This window comes from Neodiprion virginianus, chromosome 5 (genome assembly GCF_021901495.1).
Source record: "Neodiprion virginianus isolate iyNeoVirg1 chromosome 5, iyNeoVirg1.1, whole genome shotgun sequence".
In the NCBI taxonomy this organism is placed as follows: Eukaryota; Metazoa; Arthropoda; class Insecta; order Hymenoptera; family Diprionidae; genus Neodiprion; species Neodiprion virginianus.
In genome coordinates this window covers 30,203,407-30,230,195 of record NC_060881.1, presented here as the reverse complement: position 1 = coordinate 30,230,195, position 26,789 = coordinate 30,203,407, and the positions used below count along the sequence as shown (strand labels likewise).

Sequence of the window (26,789 nt, the reverse complement as noted above, 5' to 3'; positions counted from 1 at the left end):
TCGGGAATTCGTCGAGATCTCTTGTCCGGCAGACGCTCTCTTTTTTCGTAGGTTAAGAGAGAAAGAGAGATGGCCACGGGAATACAATAAACGATATAGTATATTACCCATAGTGCATCGTCCAAACGAAAAAGTCTGTTGGGGAATTGAAATTTTTTTTTCTAAACGGAGTAAGGATTAAGGATCGATCATAACTGCGCGCGGTGAGGGAGAGTGATAGACACTGTAGAGTGAGTGATTTGCACGTTGTAAATTTGCCACACGGAGTGCGCGTGCATGTAGAGATCCAATTGTGAATAGCGCGATACGTGTGTTGGTACATACGTGCACACTTACACCCGTAGGTACATACCTACCTACAATACCAACATCGCATAGTACGTCCGAGGTGGAAATTGTCGGGGTTATAACAAAAGCTGTACGTTTCTGTGATGGAAGTAGGTTCTTTTGCTCGTCGGTAGGGGGGGGGGGGGGTTCAATGAAAAGGATTGAAAAAAAAAGTGGGCACGAGTGACGAATGACGACGCGTTGCCTTTTCTATTTGCCTATATCGCGAGACTGGATGTGTTTTATTTGACACATCTTGAAAACTAGAGAAATGAAAGACTGATCTGATTGGTTGGTATTAAAAAATCAGCCAATCTCCAGCTTTGTCGAAACTATTCCCTTCCGAAAGTTTGAAATTAAAACGCGTCGACTATTTACTTACGCTTACCGACCGACCGTCGAACTCAACCTCCATATGTACGAACCTTGGCGTGACACACCTTCCGCAATACGTAGTCTATGTATGTGTGTTCGCATAGGTAGATATGGTGCCCCTCTACGTCGAACCGCAAATCGTGGTTCCTTCTGATTTCTGTGATATACGGTTAGAAGCACGAGTTATACTTACGCGAACGTGTGCAATCATTGGTTTGTGAACAGAAAGAAAGCACACAACACGGCTGCGTGTCGCCTGACTGATAAAGTCTTCACCCGTCCAATCGTTTTAGAAAACAACCGAGACCGGTTTTATGAAACAAAAAAGCACAAGTCAAAACGGAGCTTAATACAACTTCACAACATCTATCACGCTTCACTTACCATGCGGAAGTAGGAGTAAACGTGTTTCATACCCGTCGATCAATCGAGTAGTTATGAAAAAAAAAGCTGTTTCGACTACCATTTCTTTGCATTTGTGCGTATTTTTTAATGTTTTTTTTTTTATTTGTATTCGGTAGACCGTAGATTGTCATACGTAATAACTGTTAAGTGTTGACGGAAAAGGAATATAAATATGACTTGTTAATATACGATGCGGTGTATTTGCAGAATAATTTTTCACCTAGCGCTAACTGCATACGCATACATTATAGATCATATATCCATACATCATATTATATTATGCATACGTTCGTAGCTGTATAACTTGTGATGCCGGAATCATGTATGTGAGGCCGTAAATTTCAAATACCTGAAGCTTAACAGTATCTTCCTGTGCAAATAGTTTTCCCGAAACTTTTTTCTCTCAACCACCGCTGTCACTACTTACTTTTATCGTGTGGTGTTCTGGTTCTAACCGATTTTCACCAGGATGCGATTCGCTTCGTCGTTTCGTTTTTCTACACTTATTGCATTAATGCTCTTTAACAATCTCAGACAGTAATATGTGTACGTTTTTACTGTTTTTTACATTTTATGACTATTTCGATTTTTCTCCCTCATCCGTACTTATTTTTTAACAACAACAAAATTACGCCTGTCTATACCAACCGTATTGTATAAATATTATAACATACGTGGTGTTCCACAGTTTTTCGGGAGAAACTTATCGAGAATTGAGCTGGGTCAGCAATGCCAAAATCGTCGTCTAATAAATGGAAGTTTTGGAGGTCTCGTGAAATTTTAATTTTTTTTCTCCCCATCTCCGTTTCACTTACAACATTATTAATAAATCGCCTCCCTTTTGTTCTTCAAAATATACTGCAATTATGTCTCACACACACACACGCACATGTTCGCACACACGCACCCCATGTATGCCCTTCTTTAGTTTTGGGTCATTCGATTATTTTTACTTTTAAATCTGCGACTGCAGTTGGGCACGCTTCTTGTTTATGCTGTTTATCGATCATATTGAACTTGGTAACGTTATCGTAACGATTCATGTTGAGAAAAAACCGTTATATCGCCATTTTCGAATTGTCTGAAATTCATAAATCCGTTATGAAACAAAACACACTCATATTTCGAAAGCTTAGTTCCTTAAAAGTCATTGTAAAACTATGAAAATAGTAAGTTTTTAACCAATGTTTCGTTACGATAACCTTGCCAACTTCAACCTCGTGTCTATTATCGATCGCCAGTGCTTCTTCATATACACTGATATTTATTCTCGCGAATTATTACGTATCGACTTTATACATAATACATGCATGCGTGGTGTAAAAAACAGTTTAACGAAGCCCGTCTAATAAATCACGCAATTCAAATTCAAATTCAAATTCGTCAGTTACATTACGGGATATCTCCTACTTATTTCTACTCTTTTCTCCTTATTTTCTTCCCCCAATAGAGAATTCGCATCTTACCGAAACGTCTGTTGTAACATTTGAAATTTCTCCTCAGACATGGCATTCCTATACCGCAACCGATTTATTCTAACTTCTCATACTACAGAGCTTTATCACTTCGACGTTATAATTAAAGTGATAATGATCGTAACTACTATCGTCCTCTAGTATCATAATTAAAAGTTATCAACGGCTATATTTGTACACATTTCAATTTGTACAAATATTCGTATTAAGTATATTATTATAATTAAATTAAATCAACACGTGGCGAAGGCATCCGTGATAGTCAAGAGCTGTGTTATTTTTAAATATCTCTCTCTCTCTCTTTCTCTACTCTCCTTTATGTATCTTATTCTTATTATACGCAAGGAACTTTGACAAGGAAAAAGTTTTCACCTCATTTTATACGTTACTTTACATAATAACACTTTATTTCTGCAGCAGTGTTTCCATTTTATAATGAAATTTTAACTATATTTATTTGTAACTGTATATTCTAATCTACGACTATCACGCTTGTAAATTGTTTTAGAAAACGCATAAGTATACATGGCAATAAACGATTAACCAATCCTTATAACTTCTGCTTTGTTGATATTTTTTTTTGGTTTTTCTTTTCATTTAGAATCTTTAATCATTCGTTACGTTGTCGATCTTTCCTCTTCTTTTTACGAAGCTTTTAACACATAATTGTAGTAATATTCTTACTGGTAATTCTAACAAAATTTTGTAAAACAATTATTATCAGCTATATACGCACAGTTTGACTACTTCCCGTCAGGTTGTTCTACAAGATTATCACTTAAGGTTTAACCGTTGTTTTTGCTTCAAATTGTTTCAAAGGACTTTCCGCCGAAGCTACGACGAATCTACGGACTTCTTATTTTTACATTCTTCAATTCTGCTCGTATTTTTCTAATTCGAAGAATATACACTGAAACGGTTTTTTAATTTATTCCTTTTCCATGTGATTTACGTTTTCAAATTATTCACCCAGCTGTAGGTGGAAAATCTTCGAATATAAATACCACGCGGAAACAACATAACGAATGATCAAGCAAGATTTCTGTTTGGGAAAAGGGTTTTGTGATTGACGCTTATAAAAACTATGTTTAGATGTAAATTGTAAGTTCGATGTATGCGTATATCATGGGGATCATATGAAATTGATTGGATGATCTAAAGAAAAAAAAAAAAACGTACACATCACATTTCTCACTTCTTTATACAATTGAGTAAATTCAGAATCCCCCCCAAATGTGATATAGCCTTTAAAACGGATTTGGTGTGAAAGTAGCGAGAATGATCTCACGGCTAATAATAAGTTGGTCGGCAATGATTGTTTCGTAGAAAAGCGGAAGGAGCTCGAGGAACCACCAAGAAGCAAAAGAAAATCGTCAAGTCGAGTCTGAGTGAAACTGAGGTCGACGTTCGGTCTGATAAAAAGAATAAGGAAAAGGAAAAAGTCGGTAAGGGAAATCCCTGCAGCAAAGCATCGAAGAGAAAGACAGTCATGGAGTGTCCTATCACTAGAGGGGAAACCCGTCTCCCAAAATTAACCCCCATCGTCGACGACTACGAGATAAGCAACCACGTTCTGGGACTTGGGATAAATGGAAAAGTCGTTCAATGTTACGACAAAAAGACTCGAGCTAAATACGCGCTCAAGGTGAGTGACCCTTTTCGAATAATCGGGTGAAAAATAGACGTGGAGAAACAAACAATCCGTGTTTAACACCACGTCTCAAGTTTATGGATAGTGCATACATGTACGTACATAGGTATGTGCCTACGTCATCTGCGAATGACTCATTCAAACTGGGGTCAGTCTCTTCCCGATTGCAATTAATGAATAATAAAGAGAAAGAAAAACATTCCTGCAATGTTTCCACAGATTTGAGGCGAAGTGTTATTACACAATATGTCTGAAACTCATTTTGAGAGAACCTTGAATATCTTTCCAAATGACAGACGACAGTATCCGAATCACGATCTAGATATCTGTAATTCATTATCAATCGAAATTGATGATATTATATAGAGTTGGATCAATCACGGCTGAATCACCTTGTGCGAGAAAGGCACCGCGCCATTCCAAATCCATACTTGCTGAAAGCAACATTCCGGTATTGCGTAAGCTGTATGATATTCCGAGTATTCCCTGATTCCTGCAATTTGAATAGTTATTTTGTGGCTTAGACTCTGACAGCCTTGAAGTAGCATTAATTTGGGAGCTGCGGTCGCTGGGCCGATCGAAAGAACTGCGCACGCGTTGCTAAAATAGCGTGAAATACGACGACGAGTATGATAGTTAAGAAAATCCCCGCCCGGCTCCCACTTCGCGTTTTTTAAGGCCCGTTACGGTCGTTTTTCGTCACATATCACCGATTTTGTGATCGGAGAACCAGCCCACTAACTGATGGAGAGATTCACTGCCTCTGGTTGTTGCGAAGATGCAATATTTTAAGATCGAGACGCGGATTCTTCGGTTTCAAACAAACATGGCGGTCCTAAAATCAATGATTTCCTTTTTTCCGCCGCAAGGGCGATATTTTATTGACAGTAATTACTCTCCAATTCGTTGCAAATAGTGAGAAATACCTCATTATAGTGACGGTGTTCGGTTCTGAAAAGTCCGAAGAAGAAAAAAAAAAAAAAAACAGTACGACGATTCAAAAGATTGCGGAACAGCATTTCGCGGCAAAGCAATAAATATAAAGGTGAACGGGACCAAACTACAGCGAATCTGATCCGCTGTCAGCAATAATTATATTTTGTCGTGGTCTCGTTGAGAATGTGCTTGAATTACAAATTAGGATGGTTTGAAGCGTGTGTACGTATGTACTAAGCAAACAGTTTCACGTAGGAATGCAACCTTCGTATCTCATACCAACTTATAGTACATTATATGCGTGTATTATAACGCAGCGTATATCAGTTGTCACAGACAACTCATAATGCCCACTAGTAATCGTCATGAATCGTTTACATGCTGCTACGGACGGATAAACAAAAGGATATGCCGAATGTATCGACTGCCATTTTATTGTTTCTGCACCAGTTACTTGCTTATGTGTAGGTCACGTGAAAACGGTTGACGTCATCAGAATAGTTGGAGGGATGATACACAAACTTTTTCCGCGCACCGTAAATATTAATTGAATGATTGTTGTTTGGACAGAAGATATATTTGTGTGCTTATATAAATATTGTAGATTCGTGGAATTAACTTGACCTTTCACTGCAACGGAAAGAATTATAAGAACTATCTTGATATCTTTCCGTTCACATTGTTTTTCTGTTCTTCGATTCGCCTGTATAAACATTACGAGTCATTGTATTTTTCTACGTTTTTCTTCTATTTCTATAATTGTCTTTCTTATCTGCGGTACGTACGTACAATATTTTTTTCGTCCGTTTTATCAATCGCCTATTTTGAGGAGAAACAATTATGTCCGGAAGTATCGACTTACAAGTCCATCAAGTCACGGTTAATTTCTAGTTTTAAAATAAAGTTCACGGTCAATATCGAGAAGGAAAAAACTGTCCACGTTTTTCTACGGACTTCACGGGAACTTCCAAAGTAGTTGCATGATCGTCTTCCGCTCGAGTCAATATCTTGTATGCGGAACTTCCTTGTACCATAATGATACAGGAAAAAAAAATTGTCATAGATTGAAATGATTTCAATTGGGTAAGAAATTAGTGAGAATTATTTATTATTCGCCACACGTGGCAGGATCGTTTATGAATGATTATAGAAATGAAGTGTTGCAGGAACCGTCTGTTAATGCGATTTCGCAATATATGCGTTACTAGCAAAAAGTAATGCGAATGCCCGAAGCTCCACGTGTTATAGGTATAATCATTGCGAAATCGTTGAATCGATGTTGTACAAAAACATGAACGACAAAAATCAGATTTCTCTATTCTTTTCTTTCCCACTGAACTCTTGCTGCCGCATGTAGTCATTCTCTCTCTATTCCTCGGTGGAAATAACCGTGTGAGAATCCATTATGCAAATTGTATTTACTTTTACAAGCCTATTAAAGAGTATTATTATAAAAATCTTCGAGTTGAATATAGAATACGAGAAGCAGATAAAGAAACAGGAAAAGAAAACATTCAATCGGATACAATCATTGTTGCAAAATTTTTTTATAATCAGATGGGAATACAGCAAAAGGTAGAGAGTAACATGAATGCTGAAAATTTAACTGAAAATAAGTCAAGACGCAATCTTTTTGATATTCATTGCGTATAATTTGGCTATTATGGAAAAATTACTGTCAACTCTCCTTGTTACGTAACATATATCGGCATGTGTACAAGTTTACATTTATACATGCATATCCGTACATATTATACATACGAATATCTATGTCGAAGAGTTTGAGAACATTATCGCTGTATCCTCTAGACGTAAAACCGTAAAGTCGTAAATGGTATGTGGTATGTGGTTATAGACATTTGCGTTGACGTCGGAAAAAAAATCGCCCATGACTGCAGAACGTTTAATACTTTTCAAACACGTCCAATCCATCTATGTATGTATAAATAAAACACAGTCTTCTGATTTACCGTCACTTGAGTCACGTCTGTATAGGTATAAAGTACACAATGTACTCACGAAAGGCGTACGATCATTTCGCGAAAATACGGTATTGGAGAATGACGTTTTCGCAGTCGCCTTGAAATTTCAAGAAAGAAAATACAGCATGCCAAGATATTACCACAATGCAGGCCATGACGTGTATTATCGATAAAATTCGAGTGAATTTGTAGAAAACAGTCGTCTGCGTAAAATGAATTATCGTTAGTTGGAATCGATCGGAATTACTATAGATTTTTAACAATTTTAAAACGAAACCTTAAACGAAGCTTCGATATCTAAGCTTTTGTTTACAATAACAGTATTTTCTATTTTTGTATTTTAAATAGATCTGCCCTGCTTACGAATACAATATATTTTATAAATACTCAATGTACGACTATATCTCGTATTGAAATCAGTAAAAAGAGATCGATTTTTGGCCAACCAAAACCTTTTTAAAAACGTGCCCATTATCGTGTAATCAACACTACTTGTACTCGTACGTCATTTCTTTTATATGTCTATTCGCGAAATTGCACTCCACGGAGATAGTGTTATCGTGACGACAGAGGAACCAACATGAAGAAAAAAAAAAAAAAAAACTAAATAAGCGGAAACCACCGCGATTTCGCACGAGCGAACGTGATATCATCATGTGATTCCCAATAACTTCGTTTTTACCCTCGATTGATTCATCATTATGGACAGATAAAGATCGATTATTTATAATATGAAAGAGATACATGCGTGTGTAGGTATAATGTATAAAAAAGAAATTCACTCTAACACGTAAACTGGCTGTGAAATTTTAATTGAAAAGTAAACTTGCTTGCAAGGTGATGATTTAGGTATAAACCGCATGGGCTGAGGAATGCTCGGAACGTGGTCCAACTTTTTTTAAACCAAGCACAAGTCCGATGCATATCGACCAAGTCTGCGGTCGTTGCTTTCGTCCGAGTTCATTCAACGCCCAGATTTTGTACCCGGATCTCGAGAACTGGACATTTCTGTCCCGTTTCCCGGAAAGATCGTATGGTTAAAGTAACTTTGACCTAATAAACGTTAAAAAAAAAAAAAAAAACAGTATTGTGCAACTTCAGAATAACCGAAGGAATTGAAATTGCAAAGTATGATGAATTTGTTAATGCTATACTGAGCTTTACTGGATTTAAAAGAATGCTGAAATCTGTAAACAATATGAATTTTCGTGAAAATGCTTGTTAAAATAACGTACTTGCGAACTTCAATCTCGTAAAAATTATTTCTCCGGTTCTCTATTGTCGGTGTCATGGATACATAACTAGTTTAAATTTTCACCCGATTCTCATTCTTAATTTATACTCTGGTCGTAAAGCAAGGAAAACAGTGTCATCATTTATACGTGTGAATTGCAGGTATTGCACGACTGTACGAAAGCTAGGAGAGAAGTGGAATTGCACTGGAGGGCCTCCCACTGTCGTCATATAGTACAAGTGAAGGATGTGTACGAGAATACGTACAGCGGTAACAAGTGTTTACTCGTCGTGATGGAATGGTGAGAAAAATATTACAGATCTTGTTAGCGTTCTGCCGGCGTTATACGGTACACAAACATGGCCGATGTCCCATCAAGATCGAGGACAGAATTTGTTACGCAATTTCCGCTCCCCTTAATGTTTCGACGTCCATAATACCGACGTTTTTCGGTCGTGCAGACCTTGGATAAACCTACGTAATAAATTTTTTCAATGACTTCTGAGCTCGCTAAGAAAACGCTGCACCTGAAGTTACGAGGTGGACGTTCTCGTGTCGCCATTTTGTCCGCTCCTTGCATTTCTCATAATGTAAGATATTTCGCTTGCCGTTGAAAATTGTTCATATTTCATTTAATGACTTTTTTTTTTCTTTTCAGCATGGAAGGAGGCGAGTTGTTTCAGAGGATACAGGACCGACAGGACGGAGCTTTTACGGAAAGAGGTAATTGTCAAAGTTTTGATGATCTTTGATGTTTTTTGCTGCGTCGTAATATTGACAAGGAAAAAAATAGTCGCGCCCAACTTGTACGGGTTTAAAACACGATTTAAAAGGCTTGCAAGCGTCGTATAATAGTGAGAGAATTTATGTGTTTCTATAATGTGCACGATTTGAATACTCAGCTTGTCACGCTCAGAAATAAATACGTTGGGATGTCGAGTTGCCAACCTTATTAGAGTGATTGATTAATTATAATATGTTTCAGAGGCGGCACAAATAATGTACGAGATATGCATAGCTGTGAAACATCTGCACGACATGAACATCGCTCATAGAGACCTAAAGCCGGAAAATCTACTTTACTCGAAGCCTGGTAATATTATAATCGTATTAATACGTAAATATTATAGGTATAGAGTAGAAATTTCCACACATTTTTTGTGTTTCCTCATAAAAATATTATATAAACCACTCTTCTTCCTGCCTTCTTCTTCATTTATAACACAATTACGCACTACTCAATGCATCATTACTCTTTCATTTACCTTTTGATAATATTTTCAGACATCACAGGAATTCTCAAGCTCACAGACTTTGGTTTTGCAAAGGAGACACATTTGAAAGACACTCTGCAAACTCCGTGTTACACTCCTTACTACGTCGGTAAGTCTCAAAGAACATGACTTGGATACATGATATAATAAGAAATCAAGTAGCTTATGAAAAGTAAATGTTTCATTGTCAAATTTGTTTTTCTTGCAGCTCCAGAAGTTTTGGGACCTGACAAGTACGACAAGAGCTGCGATATTTGGTCACTCGGTGTGATCATGTACATACTGTAAGTAAGAATTACAATAATTCGATTTATCATATTACTCCTATCTTTGAATCGTTATAAATTAACACAGTATAACTACTATACTATGCTATTGCTTTGTACAAGGCAGGCAATCAACCTCCCTATCGCTATATTATCTAATCAGAATGCTTATGATTTCAAAGTGACAACACAGATGTCTGTGTTGATCTTGATATATGTATCCATACATTTTTTCCCTTAATTCATTACATTTTCAGGCGAAATATTCTATCACATCGACATTTAAAACCATCTTTAGTATTACTTAAAGTCTAGGAGAAGTTTGACCACGTTGCTTTCTCTTTTCAGGCTCTGTGGTTTTCCGCCTTTTTACAGTAATCACGGCTTGGCTATTTCCCCTGGAATGAAGAGAAGGATCAGGCTTGGTCAGTACGATTTCCCGGCACCAGAGTGGTCGAACGTTAGTCAGGATGCGCGTGATCTGATCAAGGAAATGCTGTGTACAGATCCTGCTCAAAGGCTACACATCGATCAAGTTATGCGGAACAAGTGGATTTCGGTAAGAGTGACGAAACAATCTAAAAAAACACGGTTGAAAGGCTATGATGATCTTGCTTTTCATATCTCATTAATCTCTGTTTATTTTCTTCTTCTTGGCGATGTACAACAGAAGCACACGGAAGTGCCAGCCACTCCGCTTCACACTGGGCGAGTGCTTCGCGAAGGAGAGGAACTCTGGCCTGAAGTGCAAGAGGAAATGACCAGATCCCTTGCTACGATGCGAGTCGACTACGACACCGCAGGGTTGAAGCAATTGGACAACACGAATAATGCTTTGCTGGACAAACGCAGGCGTGCCCGGCAGGCTAACACCGTAACGCCACCGTCGAACCCGACGCCAGCTTCCTAGAACAACGCCTTAATTCGCGCCGGGATAAGAGACGACAGTAATCGCAAACGTATTATTACGTTTCTTCCTAGGTTCGTTGGTTACAGTCTTTTAACGGTTAGGATTATGTTTTAACAATTTCATACTTTAGTATAGAAAAGAAAGCAAAACAACTGAGGAAAGGAAGATAATAATTATTATAATATTATAATACGAAGCTATATTACAACAAGAGCCGACGAACAAATTATTATTTCAAACTTATAACGGCGTGCTCTTCAATTAGTTGTGCACACTGTGGATAAAAGAGACTAAGTGAGAGTTAATACACAATCGAATTTGAGAACGAAATTTTTATACATGCATATACATATTTTTACATATTTAACTGCGTGTTTACGTCTATTGAGACGATAACGAGATACGGGCTAACCATGGGCGAAGGCTAAATATTTCCTTCCACTCTCTTTGATCGTGACTGGAAGATGGAAGAGACGTATCGATTTCTGCGTTTTGACTGGTCGCGAGGGATATCCTTGAGGAATTATATTGTAAGCAAAATTTCCAACATTCTAAGACTAGTCCAGACCTCGAAATCTACTTTTTTCCGCTGTCCGATAGTCGAGAGAACATTATCGGGTAATTGGAACGGGAAACTGGAAGTCACATGACGTGGAATCTGGTGTAAAGCAATTTTTATTAAACTTAAGAAAAATCTCTGATATCATTTCAAATAACTCTCTAGAAGATTCGAAAATCCCGTCCCGTAGATTCAGAGTTTTTTGGAAAGTTTTGATAAGCTAGAAAAAAGGAATTGTCATGAGAATTTAGAACTTTGATATACGTGCAACCGAAAGAGAACTTCCGTTTTGAAGTCTTGATCGTAGGAATTATTTTCTAGGTGTTAGTAATTGTTAGAGTAACAGATGAATGAAAATATATTAGTCAAACCGAACATTAAGGTGTTTCCGACATTCTTCTGTCTTTGACAGAGCGAGTAGTGTTCGGAATTTTGACGCATCAGGCTAACTATAAACGAAACTAATCATTGATTTTGTGTAAATGATCGCATTGTTTTCACGTATTCTAACTTTCTTTTTTGAGAAATGTACAACTTTTGGGGTTTTCCCTCAATTACATACATTTCCATCTTGTTCAACGTTTAAGATAAAATAAAACTGACGGATTTCAAGAGCTCCGTGGTTTTTACATCACTAGTGAATTCGAGGCTCTTCTTAAAAGAAGGGAAATATCTTTGAGGTACCGAAATTTCTCAAGAAAATTTTTAAGAGGCCACTGATATTCCCTATAAGTAAGAAATGTCGAGTCGAACGTATAACAATTAGCATAATGTACTACTTTAGTATTAATTCAGAACGTCAATGAGAACAACCATTTGCAGTAGAAAACCGCTTTACACTTGAATATTATATTTTACGTATTCATTCATACATTGAAGATTCTTATCCCACAGAATAGGGAATCAGACAGATATAAACATACACGTATATACTGAGAGATAGTTTTTCTGTAATAACAAATAACGAGAGCCTAATAGGTGATATTTTCAATTGAAAAGTACTGTAAAGCGAGGAATATATCATTCGGTACAAACTTTTGCTAATGATGGAGGTAGAGATAAGGATAAGCAAAGAACAAACTAAAGGAAGCAAAGAAAAACGGTGCTGATATTAAAAAAATAAATTATACTTGAAGATACATTGTGAAATCGTTACGAATGCGAGTTACAGAAGTGCCTAAACTGAATTTTTTCAGTCTGAGAGTGCAAGGTACAAAGGAAAAAACAAAAAAATTGGAACTGCTTTTCAATGCTTATAAATAACGGTGACAGTTTCATTTCAATTTCATAAAGTAAAATCGTGTTCATTAATAAAAAAATAAAAACCTTGCGAGAAAAAAATCCGGAAGACGATTCTGTAGGATACCTCAACCTATATATCTATCTAAAAAGCCTACGCTGTGCTGAGTGAATCCGTTTAGAAGTTAAAGAGCTACCGATCAATCGAATCGCATAAAGGCAGTGGTTAGAATATACTATCTAGGTATATTATATGTATATTTTTTAACCGTTCTTATGACTGAGGCTAACTACGACTAAGCTGTCTAGCGCATTTAATTATATACATACATTATTATAGTCGGATATGCTCACACGTCAATTTAGGTAATAATCGTAATGATAATGATTATAAATTGTTTGTTGAAAATATAGGCATATATCTCTATTTGTCGTCAAATACGATCGTTCATATATAATATTATATCCTGTTACTGGTTGCGTGGTTGAAAATAGAACAGTAGTATAAAATCTATATAAGGAAATAGGATAAGTGATAAAGAAATTAATAATAACAATAGTACACAATGATTAATATTTTGCTGAAGTTACAATATCGATAGTATGCTAGACTATTGTTTTTTTATTTCTCTCGATAATCCAATTCACCAAACAATAATATTTTTAGACTTGCGTGCATGAAATACATGAAGTTTTCATAAACTGAAAATAACGGGTCACAAATTGAAGATTTTTTATTTTTTCGTTGTAGTTTGCCGTTTTTTACGGCCTCGCGTTCCTACACGGCATTCCGCTTGTTGCATTTGGTAGAACGAAGAAAAAATCCAGAAACTCATAGCCAAATACATGGCTTTCCATCTCTATTTCAACTTTGGCCAAACTACTTAATTTAATAACTTAGGTGACTATATTATTCTATTTTAAGTTGTTAAGAATATAAATAAATACTAGTAGAATTTAACATCATCCCTTTGAATAATATTATTTTTATTTTATTATTCCTCATTTCTCCTTTGCTTCATTCTCTTTTTCTGCTTGACCTCGTTTATTATTATTTTTATCAATGCGAACTTTGAAGAATACGCTGCATGGCGGAAGTTTTGAATAATACTTTGCGAACACTTAATACTTTTACATCGACCTACTTGTACCCCTCGAAATGAAACTCGTACGGACTAATTGTAATGATTTGTCGTACTCTGTGCGAGTGTTATTTTTTGGGGATCTAGACTTGGGTTAGAGTATGAGAAAGAGCTATACCTCGAATCTGTAATTAATATATATCTGCAAATATTTTAAAACAACTTCGAGATACACATAATAATATGATTAGTAAGAATTTGATATGAATAATAGTCTGATGTAAACTTACTTGTTATCGATTACTATAATAATGTATTAACCTTTGTGATCATCACTTGTCTAATATTATAGAAATATATAGGTATATATTAATCATTACGTATCATTATGTAGAATGGAAAGATATCACGACAGACGACGTAATCAATGTCATTGCAAACAATTAATTTTCATGCAACTGAGTTCTGAATACAACACAAAAATTTTTCCTCGCATTATTAATCGCGCCAAAATGTTGACACTTAAAAAAAGGTACACAATCTTACGTCTGTAGTAACCTTATCCGTCGTCATAGCTAGGCTGTTGGATTATTATTTATACAAATTACAATATTATACTTATACTTTAATCAAGAATAATAAAAATGCATTTAGTATGTGATATTTATTTTTGATTCTTTTTGTCTCGATCTACCATGACCTCAGACTGTAATATTGTACCTAAAAACTAGTTTTTGAAACGCCAGTGGCTAGGCAACAAAACCGGCCTAGCCGTAATTTATTTCTTGATTGCCGGTCCACGGGCGCATACCTAATTTGTTAAAAATTTATTCTCTGTATAAACATTTTAAAAAAATTTCTGCTGTTACTCTAAACGTATCCAGAAATTATTTCGATAATAACATCATACGCTTGACTGTAATTATTGGCATATTGATTTGATCAGGCATATTTATTTAGCCGAGTTGAGGTAAAACGCCTGTGATGCTGCAAGCGAAGATACCGGAAAGCGGACGAGCGTGAAGCCGCATATCCGACTTCTGCGCAGGCGCCGACTCGTTCCATTGATGTGCAGGGATTCATTCATCGTCGAGCTTACGGGCCTCTGCTGCCGCCGCGCGCCGCCAGACGAAGAGAAGTTGACCTGGCACCCCATGACCCGATCGCTGACCCCCCGCGACGAGGCTTGGCTACGGTACTTACCGCATGTATCCACGGTATAGAACCCTATTCGGTCAGTCGGAAGCGTTCGCTTTCGTTGCGATTGATTTATAACGGAACCTGTGTGTACACGTGCACGTATTTTCACCGTCCACGCTACATAGCTTATTATATATCTAATTAACAAACGGTTTATCTTCAGACAATCGTTTTACCTGTAATTGGAATTTTTTTTAAACAATAAATTAAAAAAAAAAACCATACGAAAATAAATATCGAGATATAACTATACGAACTTATAATATTTGTATGAGAAGTAACATCAAAGAACCTATTATAGAATCTTGGTGATCGGTCAATTAAGTAAACGTATTTTTAGTTAACGTTTCGACCCGGATATGGGCCCTCCTCAGAACGATTTATTTATTTAACTGTCAAGAACAACAAAAATTTTTTTTTATAAATAATAATACTAGAAGTAATGAGACATTAAATATTGTAGATGTAATACTCTTAGGGCTATTATATATTATTGGTTAGTAAGAACATTTTGATTAATTGAAAAAAGAATGGCTTTAAGTGTTATTTACCTTTTTTTGTAAGTAAGTGGACTAAGATGTAGTCGAATTCACAATTTACAATTAGTGGAGACAATGTTCTTTGAGTGACGGTAGTCAATGTCAATCTTCTAGTTATTTTACATGTAGGAGTTAATAGTTGGAAGTCATTAATTAAAAAGATTAAAGAACTATGTTTCTTCACAGTCAGTATGTCATTGTGTTAAAAGGTTTTTAAAGAAGGTCTTTTTAGCAGTAAAATTAATTTGCAAGTGTCCAAGAAGTGGAGGTAGGCTCTTTATGACTATGTTCCACATGTCTAACCAAAAATTATTGTTGGTTGAACCGATTGGGTCAACAGGTGAATAACGACTGATGGGAGAAACAAATATGATCCAGAGTGAAGGTCACACCAATTCCGTTAATCTTAGACAAGATGTTGAACATTTAAGTAATATTTACAAACCTCTAATCTCCGCCCACACAACAAATATTGTTTAACCTTAACTAGATACAAAAAAATTTTTTGTCCCCATAACACAGTTCTTTCTACATAATTTTTTTCACAAAATATTTATTGTTTTTCTGTATAATTGTTTATATTAGGTTCACCTTCACTCTGGATCATATTTGTTTCTCCCATCAGTCGTTATTCACCTGTTGACCCAATCGGTTCAACCAACAATAATTTTTGGTTAGACATGTGGAACATAGTCATAAAGAGCCTACCTCCACTTCTTGGACACTTGCAAATTAATTTTACTGCTAAAAAGACCTTCTTTAAAAACCTTTTAACACAATGACATACTGACTGTGAAGAAACATAGTTCTTTAATCTTTTTAATTAATGACTTCCAACTATTAACTCCTACATGTAAAATAACTAGAAGATTGACATTGACTACCGTCACTCAAAGAACATTGTCTCCACTAATTGTATATTGTGAATTCGACTACATTTTAGTCCACTTACTTACAAAAAAAGGTAAATAACACTCAAAGCCATTCTTTTTTCAATTAATCAAAATGTTCTTACTAACCAATAATATATAATAGCCCTAAGAGTATTACATCTACAATATTTAATGTCTGATTACTTCTAGTATTATTATTTATAAAAAAAATTTTTTGTTGTTCTTGACAGTTAAATAAATAAATCGTTCTGAGGAGGGCCCATATCCGGGTCGAAACGTTAACTAAAAATACTTTTAATTAATTGACCGATCACCAAGATTCTATAATAGATTATATACGAGGTCGAGAATTCTTATTCATCAGTATAACATCAAAGAACATAACAATCCTTCTGAAATTTCAATATCCCGTATTCGTAAAACAGTATATATTGTATAACAAGGAGGCAAACTTTGTCTGTTCGGTCCGAGCCTATGCTTGACGAGCCGAAGACGAATATTGCAAATAGGCGAGACGAAAAGACCGTTGTCACCTTGGTGCACGCGATTTTGTATACAACGAGAGTATATTTCGCGTTTTTTCACGAAGCAGGAATTGCGGTTAGGGTCGCGTAATGTAAGATTTGTTCGCGACAGCGCGTACGCGCTGTACAGAAAAGACCACTTTTAACTCCTAGGACTTGGAAGTAGTCTTTTCTATACTCCGCGCACGCGCATTCGCAAACTCACTTGACCGTCACAGAAACGGGTATACCTTGTATACGGAGAACACGCATGGAAAAACGCGTAAAACATGCTCTGGTCATATACATGATATTATATAACTCAAGCATGTTTTGTACAAGTTTAAAATCTCACTCGCCTTTGACCCGTACGCGTGTTCACCTACGACTAATATTGCAAACTTACGCTCAGCCCGAAACACCGATTTTGCCTCCTCGTTAAACAACATACTATTCTTCCCCTTGAATATCAGAGGTTCCGCAAACTTCGCTGCGTGTATACGGTGAATCAGACTTTCGGTGATTCGATCAAGCTGCGGGGAAGTCACAGTTAGATGAAAACTGATAGCGAGAAAAATGAGGATAGAAGAAACAATGGCATTTATTTTCGCGCGCATCATTATCGACGGAGGTGCGGGGAGGAGTGACACAACCAATGATCTAGCAGTCGGTCGAGGGGGAAGATCGTTTCGCGAGGCATCGCGGAAGGTGCGCAAAAGGGCCACGGGCGCGCTGGGGGGGGGGGGGGAGAGACACGGGTCCACCAGACGCATCGGTGCTTGAGCCGTGAGCAGCGTGGCATGCCGGCAGCAGGCAAACAGCGTCGTGCGTCGCTTCGCGCCGGGGAGAGCGTGACGAGGAGCCGAGCGAAGCGGCAGAGAAGCATCAGGCGATAGGTATTTCGTATTCGGTCTCCGGCTGTTGCAGCGAACGGACGTGTGTTGATCGCGCGACGGGCATCACGGCGTTCGATAATTTTTTTTTTTTATTATCACTTCCTTATCCTAAATACTTACTTGCACAAAATTTTCAAACAGCCTCTAGTTGGATCTCATCGCTGTCGACGGTTGATTCTGATCAAAATTATTTTGTCGACAGTCACACGTGTGTGCGCTGTGTGTTTTTTTTTAAAGAAGGATCAGTTTTTTTTAACTCGCAGTAATCGAATCGTACTTTTATTTTACTTACCTTCAACGTTATTCCAAATTGGATTCCCTTTTTGCCAATCATTTTATTTTCTTAAAATTTTGTTTTACCCTTGCTTCTGACGTACATTTGTGAAATACGTATAAGTTGAATAATTTTTTGTGGTTAATCGGTCATTCGCACATTGTGTCCATATCGATGAATTATTGTTACATACTTAAAATATATTTGTTAAACTTTTGTGTGTATAATTCATAAATCTGCAAGAAATTGAGAGGCACGTTACAATAGACATGCGCACGTGGTGAATATTATTATTAACATCAACTGTATTCGCGTTCTACTATTCTTTTATACGATGGTTATTATTATATTTTGTTTACTCAAATCGACGATACGATTATTACTCGCCTAAGGGAGGCTGCGTTATTTGGAAAATATCTGTCTTGTTGTTTATTGCAAATATACTCGGCTACTCGAATACTTTTTGACTTTTGCTATATACCATTTATATACACGCGATTTCAAGAAGAAACAAAACTAAGATGTTTGCGCCTCGCGGCCGAGCGTTTGTTTACGCTCTTCTTCCATTCAGACCGATCTTTTAATACTTCCTGTTACTTCTTTTTTGTTCCCTTCTTTTTCTGGTTCACAGTACGGTACGGATTATTCTCCATCCAATTTTTTTTTCGTTTTCTTTATTTAAAAAAAAAAAATTCTCCCCCGAACCTCGAAACGATTTGGAGTTTATAGATTCGCCGACAGTTTTTCCGTTGCTTGAAAATGAGACGAAAATAAGAAAACTTCTTGTTCTGTCGCAAGTTCAAGTCCTGATAATCAAATACTTTGTCCTTTCTTCTCTCCTCTCCTCGCTCAACTAACACGTCTAATCAACTCCATAATTACAGATCGATTCGTTATACGGGATTGCAGCAACGATCCGTTGATGATAACAACGATATAAACGAGACACTTGCGGTGCAGAAAACTAAGAATAAAACAAAAAAAAAAACACCATAAATAACGATAAACAAATAAATAAATAAAAATTAATTAACGGCGTGAGCGCTCGTCGGTTCGTTCATTCTTATTTTGTTGTTCTTCAATTTCTCCCTGGAAGAAAAGTGTCAACGCACCGCGTTCGTTGGTCACCGCAAGAGACAATTGAGTGAATATTTCGTGCTTCGAAGAAGAGTGAAGAAAATTTACTCTCGTCATCATGGGGACCAGAACTTTGCTCATTGTGTATTTTCTCCACGCCGTCGCAGCGTGCGGTCAATGTGAGTATGAAGACGTTACACACATCTTACCTCTGATATAGGTACAATACTATAATCCATCTATCAATGTCTAGTTCTCACCCTATACGTCCGTCGCATAAAACCATTACTCAGGATTTTTATGCATGACAAATTGTTCGGTTTTGAGACGTTACATATCGCGATGATACAGTGCGAGGTGATTGAATGCAACATGTGCAGAAATTCATTTCACGTGAAATCAAGAAGCTCCAAAAAAAAAAAACAATGAAAACGAAATCTCAGCAACGTGCGGTTGAAAAAATAAGTAATCCCCGTTTCAAAGATTCAAAGATATTTGTGTGGTACGGTATTTAGCGATGTGAAAAGACTTGATTCGAAATTCTGATTTTTGTACACGTGTGTCGTTTATTGCGAAAGATTGACGTCATTATTTACACCGATGACGTCACGTTGCGTCATTTTTCTTTCACTTATATTTTCAAATTCGCAAAAATACCGTAAGCTATGCGTATATGCGACTGCATACGTACGATCTTGTGTAGCAAATATTGAACACATCGTATATACAGGAAATGCAGATTCTTGAGAAAAATTTCATGCCTATTATTACTAGGAAATTGTAGCGAAACGGGTTATCGTTACTATGACGGTTAAAATGTTTTTGGAATTGCAGGAAAATGTGGTAAGAGTAACTATTTAGTATGATTGTCGTAGTCGTTGATACCATATTTATTTGTAGTTATTGCAACATTGAATCCATTGGTTTTTTGTTAGTGATTAAATTCGTTTAGTTAAATAACGTTCATACAAAAATATGATTCAAAAATATATGTATATATATGCGTTTATAATGTCGTTTGTAGAATTACGATAGATTACGATTATTATTATTCACGTTCAAAATTCGAGTCACCTGTGCACGTTTATTCGGAATCCGTCCCTCAATATATATACGCGTAAACTACCGCGACTGAACTTCCATTTCCGAAAGTCGTTAAGTTCAGAAGTATTTTCGGAAACGTTGGGAACCCAGAGGCAGCGCATTTGGGGGCTCGTCGATTAAGAAACATCCCTCCCTCTGTTTCCCCGCGGCATTGATCAAACATATTTTTACATAAGCATATAATATAGCACAAGGTATAAAATCGTGAATCCGTGAAGTAATTCCTATCCTCTTATCGGTTCTCTTATTTCCCCGAACTGCACTTGGATAATATAGATCATATTGAAGTTAGTAACGTTATCGTAACGATTCGCCATTTTGGAATTGTCTGAAATTCAGTAAAACGTTGTAAAACAAAACACACTCGTATTTCGAAATCTTAGTTTCTTAAAAATCATTGTAAGATTAAGAAAAACCAGTTTTTTTTTCCTCAATGTTTCTTCACTCGTTTCGTTACGATAACGCTATATTAACTTTAACCTTCACTAACGCTGCAACTTCACAATGATTTCGAAGTTGACTTTCAGTTTCATGTTTATTTTATTTTTTTTCTCATCTCGGATACGGTTTACATTATTTATACGGTCCACTGGATTTCAGACCATCCAAAACCTGCGGAATAACGACTTTTAACGTTACAAACTTCAACTATGCAGAGATACGAATTGAATGAACTAAAGAACCAGTATATATACATATATGTATAGGTTAGGACGTGTATACGTTGAAGGGAAAGGGAATGACAGAAAAGTGAACGGAAGTGGGGCAAGAAAGATTTGAAAATCTGAATGGAATTCCGAAAATCTTTGTCCTCTTATTATACCTATTCGTAAAAACGTTTATAGAGGCGGGCGGTAGAAGCGTTCACTTCAGAGTATAACAAGTATGTATAACACAGCGGCATGTACATACCTATTACAGGTGGATTATGGGTATATGCGAGTTTGAATGTACGTATACATAGAGAGTGAGAGAGTGAGAGAGATAAAAGTAAAGGCAAGGGAAAATACTACTTGATCTTTCTAAACCGCTTCAATGGCATGTCTGTGTGTACGCCCCTGTCGGTTTGTGTCGGTTGAAGGGACACAGGAAGTTTGTCCCTTGAGGGCTGAGGACGAAAGGACGAAAGGATCGTAGGACAGGTCTCACTTTGTCCTCTCTCTCTCTCTCTCTCTTTGGATAACTAAAATTAGACGCTCGTAGAAAAAGGAATTATAAGGAGAGGAGAGGAAAAACGTCGTTAGGGCCGTGTTAGAGATTTCGGTTTTTTTCTTCACCACTCCTGCGGCGAAAGGAGAAGCCCAGGATGAGGGGGAAATGGGAGGAGGCGAATTCGTCCTTCTCCCAGCCGGAATATCTCAGGTGTATTTTCTACCTGACCCACACAAATCAATGTCCGCGTGAAGGGAAGCGTCGTTTCTCTTTTCGAAAAATTCACTCTCTTTCCAACGTTCTATACAGGCGAAGCACGCCGTGCAACGACCATTAACCCGCATTAGTCCGGTTTACCTACTCCATTATATCTATCACGCACTTGTTGGGAAAATATGTATATTTTCTTTTTATCCTACACTGCATTCTGCACCTGACCTTCGGGAATTTACCGCTCTTGTGTATAATATCGTACTTTATGTACGTAACGTATGCTTTGCTGAATGGAACGAAACTCCGGTACCTGAAATTCAGACCTTTGCAGGTCTATACACGGAATATTTTACGCAAGGTGTAAGAACGGCGCATCGTTGTTGAGAAAATTTCTTACATTCCAGAAGCTGTCCACGAAGATCTCGTTTAAAATATTGGAATTGTAAAGAAAGGCTCGTACGTCGATGATTCGTTTGAAAAATCTTTTCGAAATATCGTGAAAATCTACGGTAGGTTTGTTCAAATTCACTTTACAACGGTTAATTTTATTAAAAAGATCATTTTCCGCAAATACACTAACGACGAAACACTTCCATTTTTTTTTTCCTTGTATCAAATTGGCACCGTTGAATACTTTATTTCACAACAATGTACCGATATTCATTATCGTTTAAGCTAATGCAGGCAACGTTGAATTGACTACTGAATAAAACAATTAAAATAAAATTTGTTTTGTCAGTGACTTTGTAGAAAACAATCTTTGCAGCATACGAATATTACGGTTCGACAAATATTCTCAATGCGATTACCCGCTAATAAGATTAATAAGAGATACGGTTCGTAACAAAGCAACCTGCTCAATGAATGTGAATATTTAAAGAAATGGGATCGGAACGGGGAAATTATACACGTGCCGTATGATGACTGTAAACTTGTTTTTTGAGTCATAATAATATCGACTACTGCGAATGACTCACTGTATAGTAATCCCCGGGTTTATTATACATGTATATGCATATACGTACACACATGTGAAAGATACCTGCAGATTGAAGAAATGATAATTCGCGGTATTTAATTACGACCTTGACCTCGTCATAGAACCTGTTAATTGAAAAGTTGGTATTTACAGGTGTATTACTCACCATTGATTCTTCTTTATACGATATCGGGTTATACCTGAGTAACGATATGTTACAGTTGGAAGAAAAAAGAGAATAGAAAAAGAAAAAAAAAAAAAATTGTAGAGATCGTTTTATTTCGACTACAAAAGAAGAAGAAGAAGAAGGAAAAAAAAAGTTAACCATACTTTGCGGAAACGAAAAAGTAGACGACATCTCTCGCGCCGCGCAGTTCTGAGTCATTGTCGCGTGAATTTTTGGCAGAGAGATGTTTTTTTTTTTTTTACTCTCGCCGACGACCACCGAGATTGCAATTTAACCTAATTTTCGCGCTCCTCGACTATTGTTTCAATGTGCCTGATGAAGGTGGGAGACATCCTATGTGTATTTTAAACTTTCGAGATATGTGCTTGAGTCTCGCGGTGCTTTTGAGTCGCTCAAATATCAGTCCTATGCCTGCCCAACCGCACCGAAATAAATCTCCTAAGTCGCCACCGAGACGCTATTTATATACACACATGTAAGGTATGTCGGCGTATATATATATATAAAAATTGTAGGCTATTGTAGGAGGAGAAGATAAACGGGGTGACGCGATTTAATTAATCTAATTCATTACCGCAATTACAGTCATATCGCGAATAGAACACCTCTCGTAAAAATGTGTTGTACGAAATTATTATTATTATTGTTGTTATTGTTATTTTATTCGAAATTTTTAAACCTCGAAAATATACCGGTAGAAATTTTTATAATTACGCCGTTGTTGTTTCTACATGTATAATACGATACAGTTCTTAACTCTTTTGAGTCACACATTATTTTGCTGGGTCAACTTTTATATCAAGATGTTATTGTATGGTTTTTCGGATCGCTGTTTACGAATCTGAAATTACATTTCTAAAATTGAAGATGGCGGATCCAATATGGCGGATAAAGATTTCAAATCTTATCACGTCCGGTCGAAAAAGTTTATGCAGTGGTTTTTGAGGTCGCTGATAAAAAATCTGAAATCAAATTTCTAAAATTGAAGATAGCGGATCCAATATGGCGGATCTAATATGGCGGATCTAATATGGCGGATGAAAATTTCAAACCTGATCGAATCTGGTCAAAAAACTCTATGTAGGCGTTTCGGGGTCGCTGATTGGATTCGCTGTACCGGATTTTCAAAATATGATTTCAGATTCGTAATCATCGACCCCAAAAACTTATACTTTATGTAAGACGTGTATATTCGTAGAGAGGTAACTTTCTCGGAAATGAATTATTCCTTCAATTTTCACTTTTTTTTTTCAATCAAGTTGTTTCTAACAATAACAATTTACGTTACATTGCAATAATTACTCTTCAGTATTGAAAATCTATCGGTATACTATCAGAAATAGCAAAAAACCGCAAAGAAATATGTTGAAAAGTTCTCTGGATATGCAAAAAATTGTGTAGAAAACAAGTCAAGTTGTATTATCATTCTTTATAACCATATATTGGGTACAGAAAATGAAAATTAGTTTCGTGGCTGTACAACGAAAAAATATAGTACATCAGTAAAATTTGACTCGGTATACATTATAATTCAAATTGAAAATTTTTTTTTTTTATGTTTCCGTGGAAAAAGCGACACAGTGAATGAATGTTTACGTGTTGAAAAAATTGTCCACTCATTTGCATTCAGTGTACGTATACATGTGATATACAGACGCTTATCGTGACAACGTAATCTCCGAAACGCTGCAGGAGTCCTTTCGTTGCTCCGTGGAATATGGCGAACGGATGCTGGAGTAATTCGAGGATCGGGATGATTCATATCTCTCCATTCTATGCACGTCTTGGGCGTGTATAGGTTTAGGTAGAGGTGGGCATACGTACAGCAGACCGGAAGGACAGATGTGCCACGGTTTAAAACGCTTCTCCTTTTCTCCTTTTTTCAATTTTTTTTTTTCTCCCCTCCGCGCACGTAAAAATTCGGGTCATTCAATCGATGAAGATCTCGATTATGGTATACTGCATATTGGACAAAAACGTATTATGTGTTATACTATAAAAACTTAATCAGGCCTAAGTTTGTAGCGTTATTGTAACGATGCGTGTCTAGAAAAGCACGTTATTTTGCAACTTAAGAATTACCTGAAATTTAGTTAACCGTTAATAAAGCATCGACAAACAATTCAAATTTTGTAAATTCAATTTCTTCGGTTATTATAATGGTACGAAATAGTAATTTTTGTTTTCTTACCAACTTCAGCCTCGTAAAACTTTTTGGAGATTGATGAGTGAGATTGACAATAAAAGAAATTCCTTCGTTTTCCTTGTGTCTAAATTTGTATAAGTATTGTTAACGCTTGAACAACATTACATGTATTATATATGGATTTGAAACAAAAACTTGAAGTGTAAATTATATGTCAAGTGGGCAAAAGGTGTTTTCAATTTAAACGTCGATCCAATTGTTTATGAAATTGTGCTTTGAAATTAAACTTTAATAAAATCGAAATATGCACGCTTTGCATGATATTAAATTGATATTGGTTAATAACATCATATAGCTAATATAAAATTACCAATAACGATACAAAAACGCCGTATAAACACCGTGTATAAATAATCTATTATACTGTGAAATGATCGAAAGATTATCGGTGAGAGATTTTTCGTTCGGACGATCAAAAGAAGGATCGAGGAGGAGGGGCTTTTAATCCCGTCGGGTCTCCAGATCCGTAGCGTGTGGTCTGATGGGTGTCTGATTACAGGAAGTACTTTTCCTTCTATTCTATACCTACCTACCTTAGATACTTGCATACATATATATATATACACATATACTTTACATCGTGTCTGAACATATTCTTCTACACATGGCCGAAGATACTCCGAGCCTTGAGTCGCGTTAAAAAAATCTCTTTATCGAGGATCGGATCGATGTATACTTTTTATTTCTTTCCTTCATTTTTCTACAGCTTAGAATCGATTTTGACACGAAAAATAACCGATTGTAATTACATAATAATAATAATAATAATAATAATAATAATAATAATAATAACAACAACAATAGAAGTAAATATATAATTGATGTAATGCAATTATATGTACAGGTAGATATATATATATATACATATCGTTTGTTTCGGGTCTGCAGATCGACGCCATTATACTGTTTTAGCAGTGGTAATAACTCGAGAGTTAACAGACTGTTAAGAGCAGGTATATACATAAGGAAGTCTAGCGCATTGTTCTTTAGCTTCGCCTGCAGGCGTGTATATAAGCGGTAAAAGTAGACCAATAATATTTCTTCCTTTATTATCCGCGGATGATCTTGATCGTTGGGAAAAATTAGAACCCGCAAAGCAGTACACACAGCTTTCAACTTGTATTCTAACATCCGCGATTTCGATCTTCGTTTCCTTGTAATATCATGTTTTTTTTTTTTTTTTTTACGGATATTTGTACGGAAAGAATATACAAAAAAAAAAATTTGCCGAGCGGAGATGAAATATTACAGTAATTGAAGGAATTCATTGATCAATAAATGTAGAATAACGCCCGCGAAACGTTGTAAAATAGAATAAAAGTATTTGAACCACCCATGCGAGAGATTTTCTGTTAGGATGTGAATCCTCGTTAAATTCTATGCTCAAGGGGATGTACATTCGAGGGTTTATTTTACATCCGTGGGGACGCAGAGACGCGACGACCCTCAACAAAGAGGGGATATTTTCTGCAGAGGACGCACAATAAAGGCAGCTATAATATATCGCACTTGGATCAAGATGCTTACCAAGTATCATGTATAAATTACGAATTGATCCTCGAGGTTGAAGAGACCCATGCTTATTGGGGGGTCTTTTGCTGAGCACGGTGTGGTCCTCCTCCGACAATTTAATTTAAGAGAAAACGTGAGATTTTCATTTTTTTTAAATAAGGTTGAGAATGGTGAAGATATTTTTTCGGTGCTTCCTTTTTCACGCAACTTCGAGATTGACATGTAATACTCAAATTGTACCTTATACGCGACTTGCCGATGAAACGGCATAATAAGCAATTTAGCAATTTAGTTTTTCAGCTATTTAGCCGAGGCATGCACAAGCGATAATTTATCATC

General features: G+C 36.5%; 2 protein-coding genes across 17 annotated transcripts in view; both read left to right on the top strand.

Moving 5' to 3' along the window:
- LOC124306155 (MAP kinase-activated protein kinase 2) lies at positions 1 to 14,378 on the top strand. Of its 13 annotated transcripts, none has more exons than XM_046766429.1 (10): positions 1 to 170; positions 1,796 to 1,874; positions 3,909 to 4,227; positions 8,547 to 8,686; positions 9,044 to 9,108; positions 9,371 to 9,478; positions 9,670 to 9,768; positions 9,868 to 9,943; positions 10,274 to 10,484; positions 10,596 to 14,378. In XM_046766429.1, exons 2-10 carry the CDS (start codon positions 1,837 to 1,839, stop codon positions 10,833 to 10,835), a joined length of 1,296 nt encoding a protein of 431 aa, XP_046622385.1. In that variant the 5' UTR covers positions 1 to 170; positions 1,796 to 1,836; the 3' UTR covers positions 10,836 to 14,378. The 13 variants fall into 13 exon arrangements, with proteins under 13 accessions (XP_046622385.1, XP_046622384.1, XP_046622383.1 ...); XM_046766428.1 differs by having other exon boundaries at positions 1 to 203; XM_046766427.1 differs by having other exon boundaries at positions 1 to 230.
- A 1,633-nt stretch (positions 14,379 to 16,011) lies between these two features.
- The window catches only part of LOC124306318 (uncharacterized), a 35,693-nt gene continuing 24,915 nt past the window's right edge, over positions 16,012 to 26,789 (top strand). For 2 of the 4 annotated variants that reach the window (XM_046766879.1, XM_046766875.1), the window contains exons 1-2: positions 16,012 to 16,418; positions 18,905 to 19,276. In XM_046766879.1, coding sequence (XP_046622835.1) covers positions 19,216 to 19,276 — 61 coding nt within the window. In that variant the 5' untranslated portion in view covers positions 16,012 to 16,418; positions 18,905 to 19,215. Of the gene's footprint in view, positions 16,419 to 17,669; positions 17,747 to 17,780; positions 18,301 to 18,904; positions 19,277 to 26,789 lie in introns of those variants that run through there. The other 2 variants (XM_046766878.1, XM_046766877.1) reach the window with 2 other exon arrangements.